The sequence below is a fragment of the Coffea arabica genome, chromosome 10e (assembly GCF_036785885.1).
Source record: "Coffea arabica cultivar ET-39 chromosome 10e, Coffea Arabica ET-39 HiFi, whole genome shotgun sequence".
In the NCBI taxonomy this organism is placed as follows: domain Eukaryota; kingdom Viridiplantae; phylum Streptophyta; class Magnoliopsida; order Gentianales; family Rubiaceae; genus Coffea; species Coffea arabica.
In genome coordinates, this window is record NC_092328.1 from 7698123 (window position 1) to 7724216 (window position 26094).

Consider the following 26094-nt stretch of genomic DNA (forward strand, 5'->3'; position numbering starts at 1 on the left):
TAAATGAAGGTTTCTTATGTTGTGGTTTCAATGACTTATATTAATGCATGATGGGTTCTTGAGACTGTGGTTGGCCGTGATTTGTTTCGCAATGAGTTACCTGCTGATACAACAGGAAATAAGTACATTCTCCAAGATTGATTGAGGATGGATTCCTTATTGCAGTGATTTTTGTTCTTTAAATGCGTTTTCTTGAAATGGTGTCAACTTTGACCTTTAGGTTTTTAAAATCACTTTTAGCACAAGAGCTGTATTAAATATTGCACCTTATCCATTCCCAATTAATGAATAGCGCCTGTTGGAATTAGAAATATGGTCAAGCAGTATTCCTATCCTCTTTTTCCATAGGTGTGGTCTGAGCATGTTTGGTTGCATATTGCAGTATATCGAGACAATAATGGGTTGTGGACATTTGTGTATGCCTTGCCCTTTAACAAAATTATTCTTTAGGTTTGTTGCATGTATGCCAATCTTTTTGTTCATGAGATTTGACCAGCCTGCAAATGAGTTGGTACAGGTTTGCAGTAGATTGTTTTGCAGGGATCTGAAGATGTGTAATAGTAGTTTCTTGTGTGCTGAAACGTTAGCCATGCTATACTGCAGAATTTATTCGAAAATCTTAACATTTAACTTACTCTCTAATATTACCTTATTGCGTGTACTATTGTCACTTTTTCATTGACTGTTTGGTCCATCAAATTCTTTGACTTGCTTCATCCTGTACTTTCTACTTTTCATGGCATTTCTTGTCGCCAGGGTGCATCTTACTCAAGTGGATACCTATACAAGTACATTTTTTATGATCCCAGTTATTGTGTAGAGATGCTTGTGTACATTTTTCAATTGAGTAGAGATGCCCTATAGAAAGATATCTGAAGAAAGTCTGAGACAAGCAATTAGCAGTATTTCTTTATTTCTCACCATCTTACATAGACAGCTATAGCATTAATTACCTCGGATATGTCAAGATCCTTTCAATGAAATTGAAGACTTTTTCTGAGTAATATGTGGTTTTTGCACCACTCCTTACGAATTGAACATTGTGTTGTATGCATGGTGGATCTTCATCAACAAGCAATCAGCTCAGCATTTTCTTCATACTAATGGAGTTGCAATCTGCTGCAATATTTTTTAAAATTGAGTTTAATGTTGGATTGACAACATAATTGGTAATTTTAAAAGAGAATTTAAGTCCAATAAACAGTTACCCCAGTTTTGATGCCCCTGTTGCCGTCTCATAGTTTTGTTGTGGCTGGCTAAGCTGGAGATGTACAGGACCATCAGGGTCTTCTCGAATGCTTAAATTGTTTGTCAGAAGTGCAGTTTTGTTAGTTCCATTCGCCTCCTTGGTTCCATAAACCTGGCATGAAAAGCATTTTTATTAAGGGTCATTTTGAAACAAATTCTGTGATAATGCACTTAGAAATTCGGTTAAAGTTTCTTTAAGGGATACCTTCTTGTACAATTCTTGATTTTCTTCACGAATTAGGTTTACCTTCTTATACAGTTCAACATTTTCTTGATGGATGAGGCTACCCTGCAAAAAAGTGAATGAGATTTAGCTTTGACAGTATTTTTTCGACAGGAATAGGAATTTAGTTTTCACAGTTCTGATTTTACCTTCCGGTTTAGTTCTTGTATCTCGTCAATAAGCACTTGGTCCTACATTAACAAAGAGGAAATCATAGCTATCATTGTCAGCTACATAGTTCAATGTTACGTCAACTGAAGGATGTACTTGGATGAGTCATAGGAAATAGGAGGCGCAAACCTTTCTCATACGGACACCTCGAAGGCTCATTTCAAGTTGGTTCTCCAAGTTCTGTAGATCTTTGACACTCAAACCAGAAAGCTCTTCGCCCCTCATTTGCCTGCAACTAGCAAATGCTTTTGTAAGATAAATCTCACTCTTAAATAATCTTAAGGTACTGGAACCAATCAATGAGCATGTAAATACTGGTGTTAGGAGTTTCTGTATGAAGTTGTATTCTTTTGTTTTTTGTGGTCTCGTGGTTCTTCATTTGACCTCCTGGTTATGCTCCTGGCTTGTGGTTTAGTGGTTTCTACTTGCATTTATTGGTAAATTCATGAGCACACACCTGAATTCTTATGGAATGACATGATGTGTATGTATGTCCACTTGGCTGAAATTTGGATGCACCTTTAGTATTACGTGAAAGTAACACATATATTGTTTACTATTGTTAAGAAAATATAAGTATCCTTGTAGATAATAAATTAGTAAGGGTATTCTTGTAAATAGTTTGTTAGGTTTGTACTCTTATAAATACTAGTTGGTCACTCATAATACAGTGACTAGATGTTTTCCTTCCAAGATACCTGTTGACATGGTATCAGAGCAAAAGTCCTAGGGTTAGGGTTAAACATCTAGCAAAATCACTGTTCACGCTGCACTGTTCATCGCGGCACTGTACACGCATACTGTTTACGGCACTGTTCACGTCGTTACTGTTCACGCAGTTACTGTTCATGCCGTTACTGTTCACGGCTCAAGTTTTGACCTGTTCTTTCGTTTGACGTGCTATCCGGTATGGTTGAAAGGTTTGTTAATACGGTTATCACTGACCAAGTTGAATCAAGTTTTTCAGCACATGGGTCCCAGAAAACTGTTATTATATCTGAGGAAAATTATGTTAAATTCCTACAGTACCAAGCTACAAATCACGCATCTCTTCCCTCTGCTTCTTTAGCACAAAAAGGTAATGACTCATGGATTATTGATTCCGGAGCTACTGATCATATGTCAGGTACCTCTAAAATTTTTTCTAATTTTCAAGAGTCTGCTTCCTTTCCTCATGTTACTTTAGCTGATGGATCTACCACTAGAGTTAAAGGACTAGGCACTGTAGAAATTAATCTATCACTTCCGCTGTCTTCTGTTCTTTACGTACCCAATTTGCCCTTTAATTTAATGTCTGTTAGTAAGCTCACTAAATTTCTACAGTGCACAGTTACTTTTTCTCCTAATTCTGTTGTCATTCAGGATTTGAAGACAAAGAGGACGATTGGTGGAGGGCATGAGCATAATGGTCTTTACTTTCTCAACTTCAATGGTCCGATAGCATGTCCTGCTACTGTTTCTCCTCTTGAAATTCACTGTCGTTTAGGTCATCCGTCTTTACAAAATTTGAAAAAGTTGGTTCCTACTTTGAGTCAATTATCTTCGTTAGAATGTGAGTCTTGTCAGTTAGGAAAGCATCATCGTGTTTCTTTTGCTCCTAGAGTCAATAAACGGGTTTCTAAACCATTTTTGTTAGTTCATTCTGATGTTTGGGGTCCTAGTCGAGTCACTTCAAAGTTAGGTTTTAAATATTTTGTAGTTTTTGTTGATGATTTTTCCAGAGTTACATGGCTTTATTTAATGAAAGATCGTTCAGAATTATATTCCATTTTTTGTGCATTTGTTACAGAAATAAAGAATCAATTTGGTGTGCCTGTACGTATACTTCGCAGTGATAATGCGAAAGAATATTTTTCCACTCCTTTTAATACCTTTATGACTAAGTCTGGTATTATTCATCAGTCCTCTTGTCCTCACACTCCACAACAGAATGGAGTTGCTGAAAGAAAAATTGGACATTTAATCGAAATTGCTCGAACATTGTTGTTGCACACGAATGTGCCCAAACAATTTTGGAGTGATGCAGTTCTAACTGCATGTTATTTAATTAATCGCATGCCATCTAATATTCTTGGAGGTCAATTACCTCACTCCATTCTTTTTCCTCATGAACCTGTGTTTAAATTGCCTCCTCGTATTTTTGGATGTGTGTGCTTTGTTCATCAGCTTGCTCCCGGGGTGGATAAATTAGATTCTCGTGCTATTAAGTGTATTTTCTTAGGATACGCACGAGCGCAAAAAGGGTATAGATGTTACAGTCCAGTTTTAAATCGATTTTTTACTTGTGCTGATGTTACTTTCTTTGAATCTACTCCATATTTTATCAAACAAAGTATGTCTTGTGAGTTAGACCAGTGTCCCTCTTTTTCCTCTCCTGTTTTGCCAGTCCCTTCCCCTTTATTACCTGAGTTATCTAGTCCCCCAGATTCCATAGCTCGATTATCTCGTCCTCATCTTCAAGTTTACTCTCGTCGTTTCATGGTTGAGAAAGTTTCTGATATGCCACGCACTTCACCAATTAACTCTCAATTTTCAAATCCAGGTATGACGCCCTCTTCTGAGTTAGATCTTCCTATTGCTTTACGCAAAGGTAAGAGACATTGTACTTCCCATCCTATTTCTAATTTTGTTTCTTATTCTCGTCTCTCTATGTCATATTCTTCTTTTGTTGCTTCCCTTGATTCTATTTCCATTCCTAAGTCTATTACCTATGCTCTTAATCATCCTGGTTGGAGATTAGCTATGCAAGAAGAGATGTCTGCTTTGGAACAAAATGGTACTTGGGATCTTGTCCCTCGTCCTTCAGGTAAGTCTGTTGTTGGTTGTAAATGGGTGTACACTATAAAAGTGCAGCCTAATGGTTCTATTGATAGATTGAAGGCTCGTCTGGTAGCTAGAGGATTTACTCAGGTGTATGGAGTAGACTACTTAGAAACATTTTCTCCTGTTGCAAAGATTACCTCTGTTCGTCTTCTTATCTCTTTGGCAGCAACTTATAATTGGCCATTGCATCAATTGGATGCAGGTATCTTAAGAGTGCTCCTGGAAAAGGGTTGCTATATCAAAATCATGGACACACTGATATTGAAGGATATAGTGATGCAGATTGGGCTGGTTCTGCCTCAAATCGAAGATCGACTACAGGATATTGTGTGTTTGTTGGTGGTAATTTAGTGTCGTGGAAGAGTAAGAAGCAAACAGTTGTATCCAGATCAAGTGCAGAATCTGAATATCGCGCTATGGCTCACACTGTGTGTGAGTTGGTTTGGTTGAAGAGCATGTTACTGGAACTTGGGTTTGAGCATAAACAACCTATGAATTTAGTGTGTGATAATCAAGCGGCTGTTCATATTGCGTCTAATCCAGTGTTTCATGAAAGGACAAAACATATTGAAGTTGATTGTCATTTCATTCGAGAGAAATTGCTTGACGGGGTCATCAAGACATCTCATGTACCGTCTGTAGATCAATTGGCTGATGTGTTTACCAAGAGTTTAGGGGGTTCTAGGGTGAAATACATTTGTAACAAGTTGGGTGCTTATGATATATATGCTCCAACTTGAGGGGGAGTGTTAAGAAAATATAAGTATCCTTGTAGATAATAAATTAGTAAGGGTATTCTTGTAAATAGTTTGTTAGATTTGTACTCTTATAAATACTAGTTGGTCACTCATAATACAGTGACTAGATGTTTTCCTTCCAAGATACCTGTTGACAACTATGAACACCATGTACTTTAGAGGAAGAATAAGTGGTTCAGTGGTTGACAGTTCTGCTATACTGCTACAACATTTACTCAACAGATATTCTACAAGAATGTTAAATGGTATGTAAAAGATATTCGTTAGCCCAATTAATTGGCTATTTTCTTCACGTTTTGTCTGCATCACAATGAGGTGCTGTAGGAAGAATAGAAATTCCTTTTGAAGAAAAGCTATTTTCTGCTAAAGACCCAGAGACCTGAATGGCAACAGCTTATCCACTCTGGTTGTATGCTTATTGATGATTTTCATCTTTGACATTTTGTGAGCTAGATAACAAGATCAAATCATAGATCAAATCATAGTATTTTAAACTTCTAGAATGTCTTCATGTTGAGTATATTGTGGACTTGAACGTTGACTCTCAACACTTGCCAGGGATGAGTTAGAACACACACACACACACACATATTCAGACAGAAGTAGCGTGTGTGCAAAATGATGTCAAAGAAATTCAATACTTGTTTTGCTCTTGTTGACATCTAGATTCTTCCTGGTGAATTACAATTTAGGAGTCAGTAACCTTTTTCTGTCTTTACTTTTAAATGAATATTTCAGCAAAGGGATGCAAATGGCAGTTGGCAAGGATAAAAGTGAAAATTTCAGAAAGAAAAAGACATGAATCATTTGTGGGGATTTTACTTGAGCAAAAAGATAGATTTTATTTTTGCAATTTCAATATATTAAGCAAAGGATGATGTCCCACAAATTTGTAGTAATTTTCAAGTTTAAATTCATGTCTAAGGACAAAAGATATACCGATGATTCTCTTGCAAGTTCTGCAGTTGTTGCCTGAGCATTGCCACTTCCCTCTGCCAAAACTGTAAAATGCCACAGCAGGATTAGTGTTGTATTTCTTTGTTTTACATCATAGGTATTTCAAGCTATCAGTTACACAATACACAAATACGAGCTTGTAACCTTTTGCTGTAATTTTGTTATTTGTTTTTGTGATCAATTTAAATTTGAATTTAGCACACAAGTACCAGTACAATAACCCAGAAAATGACATGCGTTCAGAGAGAGCTTTCAAACAATCCAAACTAGAATTCCTTTTTTCTCACAGCAATTTATGGCTTATATGCTGTTGAAAACTAATAAATGGTAAATATACTGTTGTGGAAGAACTATCAAGATGCAGCATACACATAATTCTTCTTAAGCTGGCATCTAGTGCGTTAAGATGAAGAGAATGTAGTAATTGTGTTGGAATTGGTTTTTTTATCTTTATCATTTACTGGACCATGTTAACTTCACTAGACACATCTTGCAGTCAGCCATTTATGGCATGGATATGATTGCTTTTGCATGGTCGGATGTCTAAAAGAAAGCGTAGGATGTTGTTTTAGGGTCTTGAAGGTAGAATCCTATGTCTGGTGCGGATATTACATATGTTATGCTTGAAAGAATGGCTTCCATTATCTTTAACCATGTTCCTTTGGGATGAGGTGAAATGCAGTTTATCAGACTCTGGGCTTTTTGGCAGATGTGCAAAAGAAAGGGTCTCCATCTAACTTTCCTTTTACTTCTTCATTTGCAGAAAAGGTCTCCACGACTCACAAAATGGAAATTTTAGGTTAATGAAAATGAGTAGATATAATAGCAGTAGCAGTCTACAAATTCACATTTTTTACTTTCTCCTATATAGGGAGAGCGCTTTCTCCTATATAGAGAGAGAGCTTTAAAGAGTAATTTCAGCTGAAATGTGGGGCCTTTTATCTCTTTATTCTTGGATTAAAAGGGTAAGAGTGCAACCAAATATAATTTTATTTAATTTTGCTAGTCTAAAATGTATATTGAGGGTTTTTGGAGTTTATGTATCTTCGTGTAGGTTGCTGAGAACAATTGCTAGCCTATTGTTTGTAATCATTTGAATTTGGAGGGGTTTTAACAATATTTTGTTGCATTACAAGATCTTGCATAATGACGACTTTGGAAATTGTGTGGAAAATTTGTTTTGTGCTCTAGCTTTATTCTTCTTCCCTACAATTTCTTCCTATTCCACTTCGTGATATCATGGGTATTGACTACTAAATATCAAAGTGCGATTTAATGAACTTCAAGATGATGAGATATAGGTGATGTATTTACCAAACTTTGGTATGATTGATATTTTCTGAGATTCAATGATTTTGCTAGGGTTTTAACAGGTATTCAGCTGTCAAGGTTTGATTGTTCGGCCCGTCTTGCCTTATCATGGCATCTATTGGTAAACTTGCTCCAGAATTTGCTGATAGTTAAGGATTCTTCAATGTAGGTGTTTCAAAATGCCATTGCAGATCCCTGTGTGCATCCTTTCTAATATAGATGCTCTTCATTTTGGCTTGTAAGTGTTCCTGAAAACTCTACTACTTTATGCCTAAAAATTATACTCTTTTCATTTCAGCAGAATGGTAAAGATGAATAAGGTAAATAGAACTTGCTCGCGAGAATGCAATTTTCGGTTTGGTCTAGTAGGGCGATGGTCATATAGAAGAAACATAGATTTTTTGGTATTGAGATAATATAATTGAGTAATCCAAATATTTCAAGTAATTAAAATTAGCTTGTGTTCCATATCAACGATGAGATAATTAATTCTGATGTTTACAAGGACCAAACAGTTGAAAACTGAACAGATGGTCCATTTATTTGTGGCTTTAGAAAAGTCTTTAAGATCTTCAGTTTAGGCTTCCCTTCCCAAAATGTTGTCTGACGCTTTACAGCACCACTGTGAGGTGCCTCATGGCGCTTCTGTCAATTCATGTCTATTAAGTTAAGCCACATTTATTCCTATTGACATTTGTCAATCAAGGTCTTCGGCTGAAATTGTATGTCTTCTTTGCATTGACACAAAATTAAGTGAGAAAGAAATACTATTGAAATTGCTAGGAATTTTCCAAACTTGCAAATATTTCATCTTTCTTCCAGATGAAATACTGGTCGATCATGGGCAGTACTTCTGAACATATTCAAGTGTCTTGACAAGTTTAGATTTGTTCTAGTGAGCTTCCTTAGGAGTGATGCCTTTATGTGGTGAATGATGGAGTTTCTAATTTCTAACCATGGTTCAAAGTTGACAGTTGTTTACAGGTTACAAGAAAAATATAAAATTAGAAGTTTGTCTATAAATGATATCTAGATGCTGTAGGATGAATAGGATGCGTTGTCCTTGTCTGCACCCAATTGGGCATATTCCAGTTGAAGATATTCCGCTTCCCCTCTCCAACCCCCTTCCCTCCAAATAATTTGATGAAGGGAAAGGATTTATTCTTTCTTTGTCCTATTTCATGGTTGGTTGGTAAGAAATGAGGTTGGGAGTTTGAATGATTCATAAGCACTTTCTTGCTTGAGAAAGCAACAAACATACCAGACAACTAGCCCTTTTCTTCTCTGCATACGTAGAGAACAAATTAGTATGGAAGCATTGCTAAATTTTGAGCTAGATTTGGTGGCATGTTTTAGATAGTGCTTTGGGTTTTAAGGCATATTCTGTGTCCTCAAGCATCTGATGGATAACATTCCACAAGTTCATATCCTCCTCTTAGTTGCGGTATTGGTATCACTCTTTCTGACACAACCTCTATAATTCAAGGTCATATGAGGGCTTACAGACCAAGATTTAGGGTAGAATTTCTGTTAAGGAATAACCATTTGGATTTATCCTTTTGGTAACATGACACTTCTCTAGTATAACCAAAGAATACGACATGGTTTCCAGTATTATCTGTGAAGTTTAACATTGGAATAATTGTTGGCTATGATGTTCTGCAGTCCTTGTTAGTCCTCTTGTACAAAAAGAATGGGATTCAAGTAACTTGTGCAATGTGGTTGAAGGTTTAGCAGTCCTGGGTTAGCTTGATCATTGTTGAATCAAGATTGACATACTGAATTGGGATACTCTTTATCATCAACTAGAAAAGGGAATGAGATGATGTAAATTTTTTCATTAGTTAAAGAAAATGGAGTGTTCCTCTTCTTTTTGCAATCAAAGCGTAGCTTAAAGTATCAAGACAGGTGAAGCTGGAAGAGTTTGATTTTTGTTCTTTTTGAATTATGTGGATAGAATTATTTGATGGAATACCCAACATTGTGAACCTTGCAAAGGAAGCTGATGATAAGAGGGTCATGGATGAATTTGGAAGAGAATTTCTAGGTTCTACTCAAGATCTTTGAGTACTTTATAGGTGGAAATCCAAAAACAATCATCCTTCTTAGTGGGCTCTAGGATAAATCTTACCAGAATCTCAGTATCAGGCTATCAGCCATTCCAGAGCTCCTTGTGCACATGGAGTATATCGATACTTGATCTGTCAAAACGAACTATCTCTTAATGGAAGTTACAACTCCTCTGCAGCTACATTTTAATTATCATACAATAACTTTCTGACCAGCCTTTTGATTTCTGCAATAGTAAATCATAGTTTAAGAGATTGGAGTGGATCAGAAGACATTAGAATAACTAGAACAGCTGGAAGAATTTTTTCTCTAACTTATCATTTTCCTGAGTGATTGTTTTGTACTTCACAAAGAGACTAGAACATCTAAAACCTGTGACTGATATTTAATCCATCTGCATTTAACACCTTTTGAAGATGGTGCTTATTCTTTGAACTCTGATTCACCTTTCAGGAGTTAGTCTGCACCAAGAGTTGATTCTAACTTGGTTACCTGGAGCTCTGCTACTATTTCATGGAACTTAAGGCAAAACTTTGCAGTTGGAAGATAAAGTCCTCAATTTACAGGAGACATTCTGACCATGCTTCTTCTTGAAAAGCTTGAACTCCCAACATCAAAATAGTGTTATTCGGTTTTTAAGGAGATTTTGCAAGCTCTACAGTTCAGATGTTACAGTAGAATGACATTTAGGATAAAGGGCTTGTTACTTGAATGTTTGACCTGCTTTGGCTACAAAGGCTTTTTCCCTGTTTTTAGAATACATGAAGGCTTCCTTTTGGTTGGTAATAGATTGTACCTGGTATAATCAATAATCAACTTACTTACCTATAGTTGAACGTACGGTTACATATCTCCTTGTTTCATTGAGTAGTTTAATGACAGAAGAAGATCAAAAGGTGAACTTTCCAATAAAGTGACCTGTTACTGTATGGTAGCATGACCTTTTGAAGTGTCTGGTTGAGGAGGATTTTGTAATATGAATATTTCTCCTGTTGAACCCTCATTTTCAATCTTTACTTTTGGTTGCATTTGTCCATATAGTTTGGAGAAGTATATTTTATTTACTTTTTCTTTAGCTGAATTGCATCAGAGTGAATGAGTGGATAAGTTACATTCCGTATTGATTTTTCTCAGTGGAGGACTTTAAAGGCTTATACCTGTGCCATTACTACCGGGAGTAACCTAGATTCCAAAGTTTGTTATTTGCCAATGCTGGACGGCTCTTGATTTTCACCAAGTAGTGAATTTACCCCCAAGTTGTTTGTAGAGTTTGGATTACAAGTCACACTTGCTGAAGTCGAAATTCATGCTGGAATCAGGTTATCAGCATAATAATGGATCTAAGAATGAGTTTAAGATTGAGAAAGGAATTAAAGGTCTGTAGGATTGGTCATTGGGAATTTCTGTGCTTTCTTTGATCCAATTTTGGAAGCCCAAACAAGTCTAATTAACATCACATTTATAATGTGATATTCTTGGTTTGGCTTCCACAGAAAGGGTCTAGCAATTAGTTTAACTGTTTCTGATATGGTGGAGATTGTGATTGTTGGACTATCATGCCAACAAAGTTTTTTCTGGTTCCTCTCTACATTAGGCATTCTTTTGAAACAGTGTTAGATCCATGTTACCAGCCAAGAACCAAAAACTTTCACGTCTAAAATATTGTCAACCAAGTATTATTAAATATGGTCTCTCCTTTCCTTACAGCAGGATGAGTCAATTAGCACTTGTTGTGCTGCTCTCTCTCCCCTTTTTTCCTCTCTTCTTTTGAGAGTGAATCCTTGTAGCTTGAAGAGGCACTGAGGAACCACAGCCCAGGATAAAAGAAGCAACTACTAATTTGGGAAGTTTTTATCCCCAAAATATAGAATAGTCCTTAAATCACTGTTTTCTCATTTTACACCCTTCTGGTACTACCCAACAGTGAGAACTGAATTTCTCCTGTTCTGCTACCAAAACTTGAATGCCTAATGTCCTCATGGTAGTGCTTCACATGGTGTTTAATGATGCATCTTTACTTCTTATCTCCTTTTGCAACCATATTTCATTTCCATCTTTGACTTGTTGTCTACCTTGTTTGTTCTTTGAAATTGCTCCGCCTTTCAAGACTTAAAAATGATTTTAAAAAGGGGTAAATGGAAGCATCCTCAAAGTACCAGTATGACATACCCCTCATCTTTTTGAGTGCACCATTTAGTTGCAAGTCTTTATTGGTTCTTTTGAATCATCATTCATCTGAGATGTTTTCAGACATCATTAAAATATGCATATCTGACATTGAGTATGTCAGATCTTGCGGCTAGATATTGTTACAACAAAGGCCATGCTTTGTCACATTGGGCCTTATGCTCTTGCTTACCCTCATATCTCTGCCCTGTTAGAGGGGCTTCCTCAATCCAAGTTATTGAGATGGTCAACAACTAACCCAAAAGTAGATGGCCTATGGCAGATTCCAAACTGAAATTTATTGCCCTGAAATCCAACTCTTACGAAGGCAGAGTTGATTGTTTAATTTTCTCATCCTACTCCAAACAGATCATCTTGCTTTTTCCTTCTTTAGAAAGCCCAGGGGATGTTAAGTGACGTAGAATAATTACCCTAGACACTGCAGGTGCAGAGAACAACATTTTGGAGACTCTAAAGCATAAAGCAGACGGTTTCTGTGCATATAACCAATGAGCTGTGCCTTAATGGGTCTATATCTATCAATACTGCAAACTAACTCGTTACTTATGGTACTATTTGTTGTCTAGATTTTGTATGTTTTTCAGTCATTCCATTTCTTCTCCTTCGATTGATAAAAACAAAATCCAACTGCTCTGAAGCTAGAATCTGAGCCTTCTTTGAATATCTGTAACTAGGAAGCCATTGAACTCTTAGTTATGATGTAGTACAGCATGGAGTTCTGCATTTGTGAAACCTATTATGAGATGATGTGTTTATGGTCAAACTTTTCTCCATTTTGGCCAGTCCAGTATATTACATCATTTTAACAATTTTCATGTTATTTATCTGTGTGTAGGATTATACTGAAAGCGCTTAATGTCATGCCTAGGAGCTTTTTCTCTTCCATTATTTCAAATTTGTCCTTTTTCCTTTGTTTAATATGTCACCATTTGCTTGAAAAATGTTAAATCAAACATTTATGCTTTGCAACTTACTAGAAAGTTAAGTCCTGGATTGTACCTTGACTTCAGAACTCGGATTGGCCAATTGGTGATGCTCCTCTTTCACTTTGTTATATCGTTCAATCACTGACTTCATGCTGTAAATGAACCATATTAGAAATGTTTTATTGTTGTAAAAGTGAAGGGCGAACAGTGTAGAATGAATATAGATGCCTAAACCAAGAGGCTACTGTAGAGGATATTGCAGGGTAAGGAGATTAGCAGGAACAACAGTAATAGAATTGAGTAATGGAAGCAGGAATTAGTGCATGCTCTTCGTTTATAAGATGCACAATGAATTTAAACCAAGCAAATTTTAGCAGTAGTAGCTTAAAGCTCTCATGACTCGTGAGTAGCAGGGCACAAAGAAGGAAAGATGCACGACAGCCATTTGGAAATCCAATCATCAGTTTCATTTTCTAGCCAGAACTCAACAAAAGTTTCCCAGTAGAACTCAGGAGTTATAAGCTGCTGCTTATTTGATGTTTCTAGGCCTTAATCTTTTCCTCTATTTGGTCATCCAAGTGGTTCCTTTTTATTTATTGCATCTTCCCCCAGGGGGGCGGGGGTTGCCAAGGGAGAGAACCTATCAACTCTGGAATGACGCTAACATAATTCAGGCATCCCAGGTAATCCAGTCTTATGGTTCATCATTATCTGCATATGGCCTTTTTTTCCTCTCCTTACCTTATGCGTAATCTAACAGAGTAATTATCTTGTGATCAAGGAATACCACCGACATATCACATGTTGATTAGCTATGTTAAAATTTTCAAAAAAGAATTAGATTCTACAGTTCCCCTCAAATTCCAGTACGGTGAAATAATGAGATGGTTGTACTGAATTTGTAGCTGATAACTTTAGAGGCTCACTGTATCATGCAGCAAAGATCTGAAGTGAAGCAATGACCTACTGCATTGCAGTGCTCCAGTGTCAATGCATGATTTGCCTATTATGTTAGTTTGATGATGCAGTTTATTTTTCATATGTTTTGTGCAGGGCATCAGCCATATTCCAAGTTCTAAATTCTTAAACAGTACAGTGAAAGAAAATAGTATTGCGAACCTCTACAAGTGAATGAGAAATTTATACCCCCTTCTGAAGCTTTGCTTCTTGTTTTAAATTTGCATTCTTTACTTATCTTTACTAGCTTGTCTATCTAACATTTAATGGCATTAGAAAGCCATAGATGGTATACGTGAAGGTTCAAAGCAGGTTATAGTATTAGCAAATCCAAACATCAAAAAGTATGGTTTTTACTAAGACCGTATTTTCATTTGCAATTCATATCAGAGATGATGACATGAAGACACTGAAAATACAGTAAAGCACAGCTGGGATAGGTAGGTTATTTAATGCATCTCTTGGCTACTCCTAACAATATTTGACAATCAAAATCAAATAAAGCGCTAGAGTAATTGCTTCATATGTAGTAGCAGATAATATGAATAATTGAAATATGCCCCTTAAAAGTTAGGGCTCTTTCACTTTGCCCCATCATTTCCAAGCAATTGGCACTTTGTCCATAGTTGATGAAGATTCAAATTGCTTTTGAATGGACAAAAGATAAACTAACGGCCAGGAAAGTTTATGTTTTTATTTTTTTTCCCAAAAGGATATGGGTAATTGAGAAGTGAAGAAAGTAAAGGGGGAATTGAACCGATGATCTCTAATTCATGAATTCTCAATTTTAGATGCTATACCAAATCCTCTCAACAGACAAGTTGGAATGGTAAAATTTGCATTCAAGTTGTTCTACCTTTTTAGGTTATTTTGGTATGTTACTTTTTCGTTTGATTACAATGAAACTTTGAAAAGTAAAAATTAGTTATTTTTGGAAGAAAATTTTCATTGAAAATTTTTAATTTTGTTTTTGCTAATAAATAAATGTGAAAAAAAATCATGAATGAAAATTCAATGTTTCCAAAAATGTGTTTTTGTTCTTCCTTTTATAAAAATAACTTCTAATGAAATTTGGCTTCCTTTTCCCCTACTAAGATGGCATATGCATGTCAGGTTCTTTCTAACATAGGGTCAAATAAGATCAGGAACACTAGGTTTTTGAAGGTTTATTTGGTCATTTCAGATGGTTATGTGTAGTGAATTTACTAGGGAACATATTTGGCTCATGGCCTAGGGCTAAAATGGCCCTCTTCTGGGTTAAGAGAGGGCAAAGTGAAAGTTCCCAACTTTTAGGGGGGGTTAATGTAATTAACCATAGATAGTATAACTTCTAGGGATAATTATAGAAACCTCCCCTAAGGTTTTTAACAACTGCACTCACTTCCTTTGAGGTTTGAAAAATAGTACTAATCTCCTCTAAATTTAAGATTTTAATAGCAACTTCAACCCATGTTAGAGAAAGTGCCATTAAAAGAGTCTTTTGAGAAGTAAGATAATAATTTTGTTCCATTTGTACCTTTTTTGCCTCTTGTGAGGTTGTATTAGTAAAAAAAAATGAAAAACATTAAGAAATGAAAACAATTAGTGAAACTTAGAGAATATATGTGTAAAGAGGACAACGGCAGCAGTAAAATCTACAAGAAGCAACAAACATATGTTTAGAAATTTGAGATTCTAAAGCATGTAAAGAGATTATTGATCAAGTAAGAAAATTCACCTTCGGGCAGAACAAGAGAACTTATTGTCATGCCCTATAGTATATTGATTTCACACTATTTACCATATTTTATACATAGTTATATCTTTTCATGATGGACACAACAATTTCATCATACTATAACTAACACAACAAAGATTGCTTACCTATTATTTTCTCATTGCCACTGATTTTTAATAGAAAAATTCTCAAATTTTGCCTTGATTTCTATTGTCTTTCTCCTTTTGTTTCATGAATGCATAAGATGAAATAAGTTCAAACAAAACCACCGAAACATATTCTTTTAAGAAGCCTCGTCTGGAGATTTATTTCTCCTACATTTTTCTTGCTTCTGCTTCTCTTCTATGTAGATTATATATGATTTACATTGTTCTTTCAAATGTTGTCAATCACAAATTGGTGCCATTTTGTAAGTGCACGTATAGTGCTTAATAAAGCAAAAAATAATTGTTAATGTTGTTTAATTAGCTATCTTAGACTTGTTTATTGCTTTAATTTTTTTTTGCCCCAAATTTGTTTACTAACAACCTTAAACTCTTATGATATAGAAGTAAATTCATCCTATCGTATGTCAATTATAGGTCCCAAATTCATGTTAGGGGAGGTTAGTGTTATTTTTCAAAGCTTAGGGAAGGTGAATGCAATTGTCAAAAAACCTCAAGGTAGGTTTCTGCAATTACCCCTAACTTCTACGCTGCGCTAACCATTTGTTATTGGAAAGAACAATTCAAAATAGCACTTGTCTTTTGACAATTTGGAAACTGTAACTACAAATTTGTTTGATAACTTTCATCTTTGTCTGATATTTCTTAAGATCTTGCATTTCAACTTGTTTTATTGTTACCGAGTGATTTTGCAAGAAAAGGTTGTGTGACGTGTTAAAACTTATTGGGTTTGTTATCAATCTTGAGAGTTGGTCAAAATGTTTATGTGTAGTATAGAATGATCTTTTAATAGGAAGGTCTTGTTTTTACAAAAAACATTTGTACAAGCTTTAAGATCACGCATAACTTTTAAGAAAACCATGTTTACTTCAAAATAAAATTGCTAAAGAGAAATTAGGCTAGGGATAAGTTCAGAAACCTCCACCGCTCTCTCGGGGGAGGTTTCTGATTATTGCAAGGAAGCTCCCCTCCAACTTAAAAGGTTACGCCTACTTCTTCTATGCTTATGTCAGTAACAATATAAACTTAGTATGCTAAATTTGTTCTAAAAAATTCTAAAATACCCCTTTATTACTTAGAAGGGAGAAAAACTCACTAATGAATTTATTTGACGTTGCAACTATTGTAAATGATATAATTACCACTCTGACAAACTCAATAAACAATTTTAAGTTAATCCCGATATTCTCACAATTTTGACAGCCTACCATTGCGCCTAAAGCTTTCCATGCAAATTAACTATGACAATTAAAGTTTGCAATCAAGCTAATCTTTAGCTTCATTTATCTTTTGCCTAAGACCTTATTTTATAACCTAATTTAACACTTAAATTTAATAAATTCATATTTTAATATATTCAGACCGTTTGATAACAAAAAATGAATTAATTAAGTGGCATTGAATTTTTTAGATAAAATTTGCTTCCAAAATTAAGTGATAAACTATTTACTTATCACTAAATGTGATTTGCACTCAAATATATTAGATTTAATACTTAACAATTCAATAACTTAATGGATTCAGGCTTCAAATTTTAGATTTCAAACTTCAGTTTTATTAAACGCACCTTAAATTCAGTGTTTAAATTGACTAATATCACTATCTAAATCCAATCCAAAATGGCTACAGTCTTGTTAATGCTAAAATAATCTAACCCACCAAGAATAGCAATATAGAGTAACCAACAACAACACTAGAAACCATATCTCATGTCTCTAGGCAAATATGATTGTAGTTTTTATATACCAAACTTTTTTTTACATAATTGGCATAATAATGTAATCTTCCTCAATCTATATTTCCTTTTAAGTTATCACTTTTATTTTCTTATCTCTACTCTGTATCACTGCCATCCTTTTCACCTTCATTTAGTTTGGTAACAAATCTAATCCGATGACTTGTCATTTGACAATTTCAATTTAATAATACTTACAAAAAAAGGAAAAAAAAAAAGAGGGTCTATTTTCATAAGAATGAGGATTTGAGATGTATTAGATGGTTGTGTAGATGGTAGTTGCACAAAAAATAGTGGATTATGAGATTCAGGAGAAAAAAGGTAGGAGAAAGAGTCGAAGAGAGAGAATAAAAGTTTATTTTGTATAGCAGCCATTACTTTAGAATGAAAGATTAGTTGTAGTTGTAAGATTTTTTTCTTCGTAGGAATGATTTATAAGTGAAGGATGTTATAGTCATTTTACTACATGAAGAGAAATTAGTGTAATTATTCAAATTTAAAAGGAGGTGAGTGAAATTTTCAGAAATCTTAGGAGAGGCTTTTGAAATTATCCTATTGGGTTATTATGAAACCTAACTTTTAAAGTTTTTTTTTTTTCAAACAAAAACTGTGTATACACATTTTAACACATTTATGTTACCATGCATACAAAACACTATCCATTGTTATTATCTCTTAATAACTATCATAGCAATAATAGTACAAAATCCAAGATAATTCTCACTTAACTCATTACAAATCTAGGGTAGACCTTGATTCATCTGTTGCTAGTCCATTGGGTTTTAAATGCACGAATTTTAGATCCATGGTTTAATTTTACTAAAATTGCAAATTTGACGATTCACATATATGAATTAAAAATGTATTTTGGTTTCAAAAACTTATTTACTCAAAATGTAAGGAGATATGATAAGCTTTCATTGTCAATAACTAGTCTAGACATTTTGATGGTACAATATGGATTTAATAAAATTTTGGTAGATATGGCCAAGTTAATTAGTGCTAACATAATGGAAAATCCATTGATTTTTTATATCTCGAAATTGATTAAACATATTGTACTATAGTACTTTTAATTTGAAAAATTTACAAAGTTTTGGTTTGTTAAATATTATTGTTGACAGACAAACCAAACCAAACCAAATTAGGGTAAAATGGTTTGTTCTTTTTTCTTCAATCCAATAAGCTATAAAACTTAAATATATTGAAATTACTTGGATATATTGAAGTTTTGTACAAAAACTAATCCTATCATAACAATGCATATAACAGAGTTGAATAAATTCTTCTGTTATTCTTAGAATATCCAATATAGCCAATATAGTCTTATTTTAGTTTTCAATCATGCTGATCTTAAGAAATATGTAGAATTAAATTCATAATGTATTTTTGTAGGTGACACATTTCAATACATAATTTTACTTGTTCTTTTTTTTTTGGTATGGAATAAATGAGTAGCTTGTAACTTTTAATAACATCATTTATGCAATTTTTTTGTTCTATTTGCTTGCAAAACATAATCAAAACATATTAACATGAAATTAAGAGTCTGTCACGAAAAGAAATGAGAGAGAATGAGAGAGAAGAATATGTGTACTAGTACAAATGTGCATGTTTTTGGACATGCATATGTATTTCCATATTAATCTTTTTGAACCTTCAAATGAATAAAACTATAGAAGTCTAATTGATTAATAGTAGTAAGGGAAAATATAAATGGTAAATGTAGATCTACTTAGGTCTTTAAGCAAGCTCTTTAATGGCATGAGAATGCACTCACTTTTATAGGCGAAAACACATTTTTCTTTTAATACTAAGAGTTTGAACTAAAAATGGATATTAATTTACATTAAGTCTATTTTGGATTGTTTAGGAGTGAAATATTGTATACGATTACCAAAAGAACATGAAAATTTTCAGAGCATGAATAAATTACCATATATGACCTTTTTTTATATTTCTTAAAATAATTATTTGTGGCTGCTCAAAATTGTGAGTGTATTTTTAATTAAGAATAAAGGTATTAAAAATAGCATTTTAATTATTGAGCTTCATCTCGCAAATTTTCAACTTTTGAATAATGAAATCCTAGATGATGTTATGTTTTACAGATTTTCAAGTGATTTGTAAAATTGTCTTTCAAGCCATTTTTCATGGCTTAATAGTAACTAAAAATGTTGTAGACTGTAAAATATTGACTTATCATTAATTTGGTCTATTTTGACAACGTTTTGTGCTATGTTAGTTAAATTTCAAAGTCATTAAATGAAAATAATGTTATTCCTTTGACACTTCATAAGAATAGGAGAAAAAACTATGTGCTTTTGAATTTTCCTTATAATCACAAATTCTCTTAATAGGTATTGGTAAATATTTTGCAAACAATAATGTAATTTGGCTTCTACATCTTGCTAGATGATTCAATTATAAAGGCATTTATGAAACATTACATCATAATAAAAACTATTTGACAAGTTCAATAACAAGCTTTATATTAAATTGGCTGTCATATTGAGGGACTCCCAATCCACGATAGGGTTGTGAATGTTTCAATTTGTTAAAAAGAATGAGTTATTAAATGCTTGATGAGTTTCATAATTTAATATGAGCCTTGTGTACTTATTTTGTCCTACAATTTGTAAAATTTATCTTTATCTTTGGCATGTTTGATCTAATATGTTGAACTCTTAGATTCTTAATTTGGTCCTTTGAAAACTTTCTTTTTTAGTAGATTCCTAAGATCATTGGATGTCATATCACATCACACACACAATAATATTGCAAATGTTTATATTTTTCAGGTTGTACCCACATATATAATTATGTGTTCTTTTTTTTTATTTCATTGAGGATTCTTTTAATTATCTATTGGGTAAAAAACAAAAAAGCCCCTTGTGGTAAATATAATATACAGAAAAGCCCCTCATGGTTTCAAAATATACAACACGACCCCTCATGTTTTGAACTAAATGGTAAAGGTGACGGAATCCGTTAAACTTAACGGAAATGGACAAAATGATCAAAATGCCCTGATATAATTAAGCAAAAGACAACTCAAAAAAATCATTTGTTTTATTCTCTAAATAGAGAAAATTGAGGGTTAAAGGGTAGAATAGGTATATTTGATAAAAATTAGGTATAAATTTTTTTTTTAGGTTCCAATAAGTCATTTCCGTTAAATTTAACGGATTCCATCACCTTTACAATTTAGTTCAAAGCATGAGGTGTCGTGTTGTATATTTTGAAACTATAGGAGGCTTTTCTGTAAATTAGGCTTACCACAAAGAGTTTTTTTGTTTTTTACCCTTATTTATTTTGTGGCTAACATATACCATTTTGCAGTGCAAACCAATTCAATCAAGGACATAGATCATGAAAAGCTCAAAGTAACAATGGGATTACGCTATGCATTCACATAGTTGAAGGACTCTTTAAATTTTTAAATTTTGTTAAAATTCATTATAATTCATGCATTAATTTGTGTTAATACCATTTTATTTATTCGTGTTAAAATTATTTATTGGTTTTTGTGGCTGACATATACCTGTTTGCAGTGAAAAACAATTCTACCAAGGGTACAGATCATCAAAAGCTCATCGGAACAGTGGGGTTTATGCCATGCACTTTAAATTTTTAAAATTTGTTAAAATTCTTCATAATTCATGTATTAATTAGATAACTCTCGCCATAATTCAAACACTATTGTTGATTCGCCTATAGCATATTGGTTGTTGGGGTTGTGATGGCTTCTTTGACTCCTTACTCCATACCTATTATGCAAGTTAATTCAACATTCCAATCTCAACTACTAACCACGAGAATTGGGTGATAATTGAAGAATTAAAAATTGAAATCTCATTCATATTGAGGAATTCTCATCAAGTACAAGCATAAGCTAACACCATGAGATGCGCACATTGTGTAGAGAGAAAACTTGGAGGTGGAAGGAAGGAGAGAGGGGAACCCTTCTCTAATAGTTTGTGATCTAACATGCATTCATGTCATTTATTTGTTTGGGAGAAAATCAAGAGGATTTCTCCATGATATTTGACTAGAAAACGCTAATTCATTCGACTATAATTTTCAAAAAGAGTTAGATGGATACAAATATGCTAGAAAATAAGAAAATTTTATATAACAAAGGGCATATTCAAGATACACATATGTCAACCAATGCTCATACCTATGCATAGCTTGCATGGGTGCAAAATTTCACATCCACAAGGATGACGGACAGTATATACGCATGTAATTGTAAAAAAGCATTAGATTTGAAAACTCTCTATCAAAAAATAGAACAATGATAAAAAATAAAAAAAAAAAAGTATTGTCCATGAATTTTGAATAGCTGGACAAGTTTTATTTTCATGTAAACTTGTTAACATTTTGGTAACTTTTGGCTGTATACCATTTCTAACATAATTGAATAACGTGTGAAAAAGTAACAATTCGGCCATTTTGTTCTAAGATCGTAATCCGAGCATTATTTGATTCTTTCCTATTTGAAATGTTTGCTAAGGAATGTAAAGTATCATGTCATCATATGTTCTCTTTATCCTTAAAAATTAAACTTTTTAACAGATAAGACATTAGTAGACTAGGCTAAATTGTTGTTCTACTTTAGATTTAAGGGAATTGAATAATAGAGACTTAGCCCCAAAAAATTATTTAAGTGGCCACCAAATCTTTTTTTTTAGATATGTATTTTGGTTTTGAACTACCCGTCCATTTACTTCTCACCTCAGTAGACCAAAAGGAAATTAGTGGTATATTAAACATCCAATGTTAAAGCTTAAGTTTCAAAGGGTTTTAAAACGTTAATGGAAGCTTCTTCTTCTTCTTCCTACGGCTGCTTCTCAATTGTGAGCTTTAATTGAAAAGAATCATATGCTACTGAACCAGAAAGTTTTGATTCCATATTCTTTCGTGATTAGGGCTGCAAACGAATCGAACCGCTCGCGAGCGGCTCGAGTCGAGCTCGAGTCGAACTCGAGCTAAGAATATTAAGCTCGTTAGCTCACGAGCCGGCTCGCGAGCTTAAGTATATATATATATATATATATATATATATATATATATTATTTTTAATTTTATTTAATAATAAAATTACGTATATTATATATATATTTTTTATTTTTTATTTTTATAGTAAAATTACGTATATAACATTTTATTATTTATTCAGAAAAAAATATTATTTTATTTATTTTTTTAAAAATAAAATTTTTATTTTTTTATTTTTTTTGAGCTCGAGTTCGAGCTCGGCTCGACTTGATTTGAGTCGAGCTCGAGCTCGAAAATTACCGACTCGTCAAGCTAGAGTTTGGTAAAATTTAGTCGAAATTCGGTTCGATTAGCTCAAAACTCGATTCGGCTCGATTCGTTTGCAGCCCTATTCGTGATATGAATGAGGACGTGGGGTGCAAATTCGTCATGCACTCTTTATATAGATTGGGAACTTAAGTTAAATTACTGGAGTTCAAAGAAAGAAGTATATCTACTTCAGGAAGGTATACTAATTAACTAAAATATGGTTGAGGAAGCAACCACAATCTTTCAAAATGGTAGTTTGTTTCTTTAAATAGCAATCTATCACCACATCTAAGCCTAGTGGACGTTTTCGAAATCACCATCTTAGGCTAGTCCAAGAAAGATTAGACAGCTACTATGATTCCAAAGCATAGTCTTTCGTACTTTAATTATTCATGATTTAGACGGATCTACTTTGACAAACTTTAAAATGAGCGTTGAATGGACAACGAAGTATGACTTTTCACTTGTAATCAAGAGATCACGAATTTGAGTCACGGTGGAAAATCACTATCTATCCCTACAAAAAAAAGTGTTGAATGGATCTGAACCGAACCTCAATCATACTTTAACTTCTAACTCATCTTTTTATAAACCTTGTCTTATACCATAGAAGGAAGGTTTTCCCGTCTTGCAATTGGAGTTCTATCTATCCTTATTCTACGAAGGCAATAACAAAAGTATATGGAGTTTTATTAAATGTCACCTCACAAAATGCATGAAAGAATATTTAATATAAAGTAAATTTATTCCACTTTAATATTTTAAATATGGTATGGATGCTTATGATTGCAAAAGATTTTGATGAGTTGGTTTCTTAACATTCATACGTAGAAGCTAAGATGGCATGCCACCATGCAATATATATACGAGCTCAAGCTTTATGGGGTTAAGGTGAAATGGATTGTAAGTTGGAGATCCTAAATCTAAAACCTTCCACTTATTAAAAAAAAAATTCTATGGAAGTTGAGTGCAGAAAAGATTGCTTAGTTGCCACAAGGAAAAAAGAGAGGGCAGAAAAGAGAGATGGTATTGTTCAATAAATGGAAGAAAAATATGAAAAAGAAGAAAACAAAGAGACACAAGATTGATTAGTTGAGTGAAAAATAGGCAAGTAACACACAACAAAGAAAAGAGTTTAATTAGGAACTTCCAGATCTTATATATTATTTATGCTACCTCGTATCCCATGGTACTAGAATGCCAAATGCAGATATCTGTCAATTCTAAATGCCATAATTCCCAACTACTAATTCTTGAAAGCTTAAGAAATTCAAAGTCGAACAGAAATTGTCTCTTACAGTATGAAAAACAGTTATTGAGCATCCATGCGAACCAATTAGTAAAACGTTGTCCCTGGTGAATAAAATGATCAAGATTTTTTCCTCTACGAAGTAAGTAACTACGAATTAATTCCAAGTGACACAGCCAGGCAACAAACTAAGATGTAACTTCCCTAGATGAACAGATCACACTCCAAGCGTAAACCAAGTTCCCTGAAATCTTTAATAGCCTCTAGGTCAGTGCCACTGAATTCTAAAGGAGTCCTTCCATTATTATCCGCTACAGACATAGCTGCATGAGATAATAAGGTAACTTATGTTAGACTGCATGAAATTAATGAAAGTATGACATTCCCTAATCAAGAATGATAAGGTTCCCAGTATTCTTGATGAACCGGAGAAGGTGACTCCTTATAATGTCATGGCTTTCCAAACGAATACGTAGGAACTTGATGGATGAATTGTGAGATGAAGCCATACTAGCTTCCTTTGGGATGTTGTTCTTAGCCTATTTCTAAAAGTTAGTTCATTAATCTTGATATTTTACCGCGCGCTTAGAATTGCCAAAACTGCACTTTTCTAGAACTTCACAGTTCGTTTCTGTTTCTTTTGATCTAATTGACCTTGTGGTCTAAGTATTCACAAGTTTTCGTCCGCTGGGGTGACCATTTATTTCTATTGCATGCTTTATCTCTTTAAGTCGTTTACATTACAGGTTTCCAAGGCAGCTTTTACCCATATGGCCGTGTTCCTAATTTCCTTCACCGCTAACTACACTAGCATGACCATTAGGCAAGCCTAAAGAAAGCATTACTGCAATGTACTCATGCTTGATCCAAGCATCTAACTCAATTGATTATGCAGCCTAAAAGATACACATTCTACAGCCATTCCTACAAGTTCTAACTTTCCAGAATTAGAATTCAACATCAACAGCCAGATAACACCCCCCCCCCCTAGAAATTATTCTCACTCCTGCAGTCAAGAATGTATTAATTGTTAATTGGATGGATTAATAAGGAACTAAGTAGAAGTCATTACATAAGAAATACATATTCAATTCACCCAATTTTGGCATACATTGTCCCTAAAAACAAGTTTACTCGCATCAACATACAATAACCTGGTGCGGGTTCTATGAGCACAAAATATTTTTTTTTTGAGATAGCTCAACCTTTAGCTGATGGTAGTCAATTAAAGAAGTTATAATCAACAAAGCTACTGGTTTAGCTCACCAACCAACATTAACATGGACCTACATATGTTGCTCAACTTGATCATAATCAACTACATCAAGCGACCGGGAAAACCCTACCAAATACATGATCAACGCGCGCAACTACAGTTAAGTTTTCCCTTAGTACATTTGCCGGAGAAAATTGCGAGGAAATAAGTGTAATTCGTACAAAAAAATTTTTAACTATTGGTTGCATAAATGGACAAAATTTGAATTAAAAAATCATAAATTTTGCCTAGCTAGTTCCATTTTCACTTATTAATTACAACCACAAAAAATTTCAGTATTCCATCTTAGTAGCTATAGTGTTATGGAAGTTGAATATTATCCATAGATACATAATAGATCTAAAGGAATTGCAGAAAATGTTTATTAGAAAAAAAAAACAGAAAAAGAAAAACCCAAAAAAAGAAGTGCAATAGTAGGATTTCAACAAATGTGTAGAAGATCATGGGAAGGTGAAGTGACCTGGAGCTAGAGAAATCATAGAGCTTGCCAGTACTGGAGAAGATGACGACTCCAACCTCCGCGTCGCACAGGATCGCCAACTCCTTAGCCTTCTTCAGCAACCCATTCCTCCTCTTGGAAAACGTCACTTGCCTGCTCGTCGAATTATCGATCCTCCTAATCACTATCTTCCCTCTCCCCATGCTGGTCCGACCTCCGATCTCACGCGCTGCTGCAGTATACACAAAATCAAACTTTTTGACTAATTTCTCGCTGCTAGAAAAATTTCAAGTGTCCTAAACTATTCGCAACCAAAAAAAAATTTTTAAAAAATTTTTAGCTCGAGAGAATAAACAAACAAACCTGTACGGAGAGAGAAAAACAAGAAAAGATGGAAGGAAAAAAAGGGCTAGAGATGGACTTTTTGAAGCGATAAACAGAGAAAGGACTTGCTAACTCTCAAGAGCGGAGGAAGGAGAAAGAGAGAGAGAGAGAGAAAGAGAGAGAAGGAGGGTGAATCTGGTGGTGGGTTGGTGTTTCTGTATGTGTAGTGTTGATGGAGACAAAAGG

General features: G+C 34.1%; 1 protein-coding gene and 1 long non-coding RNA gene across 3 annotated transcripts; one reads left to right on the forward strand and one right to left on the reverse strand.

Moving 5' to 3' along the window:
* Window positions 1-884: 884 nt before the first annotated feature.
* On the reverse strand, window positions 885-26094 carry LOC113712722 (MADS-box transcription factor 23). Of its 2 annotated transcripts, none has more exons than XM_072067583.1 (9): window positions 25888-26094; window positions 25546-25756; window positions 12748-12826; window positions 6163-6224; window positions 1772-1871; window positions 1621-1662; window positions 1454-1537; window positions 1209-1360; window positions 885-1116 (listed from the first exon to the last, which is right to left on the reverse strand). In XM_072067583.1, the coding sequence occupies exons 2-9, from the start codon at window positions 25725-25727 to the stop codon at window positions 1101-1103; spliced, it is 717 nt and encodes a 238-aa protein (XP_071923684.1). In that variant the 5' UTR covers window positions 25728-25756; window positions 25888-26094; the 3' UTR covers window positions 885-1100. The 2 variants fall into 2 exon arrangements, with proteins under 2 accessions (XP_071923684.1, XP_027092062.1); XM_027236261.2 differs by having other exon boundaries at window positions 885-1119; window positions 25888-26093.
* LOC113712723 (uncharacterized) lies at window positions 5476-10597 on the forward strand. Its single transcript, XR_003453334.2, has 2 exons — window positions 5476-7729; window positions 10015-10597. It is a non-coding gene; the product is annotated as an uncharacterized lncRNA (long non-coding RNA).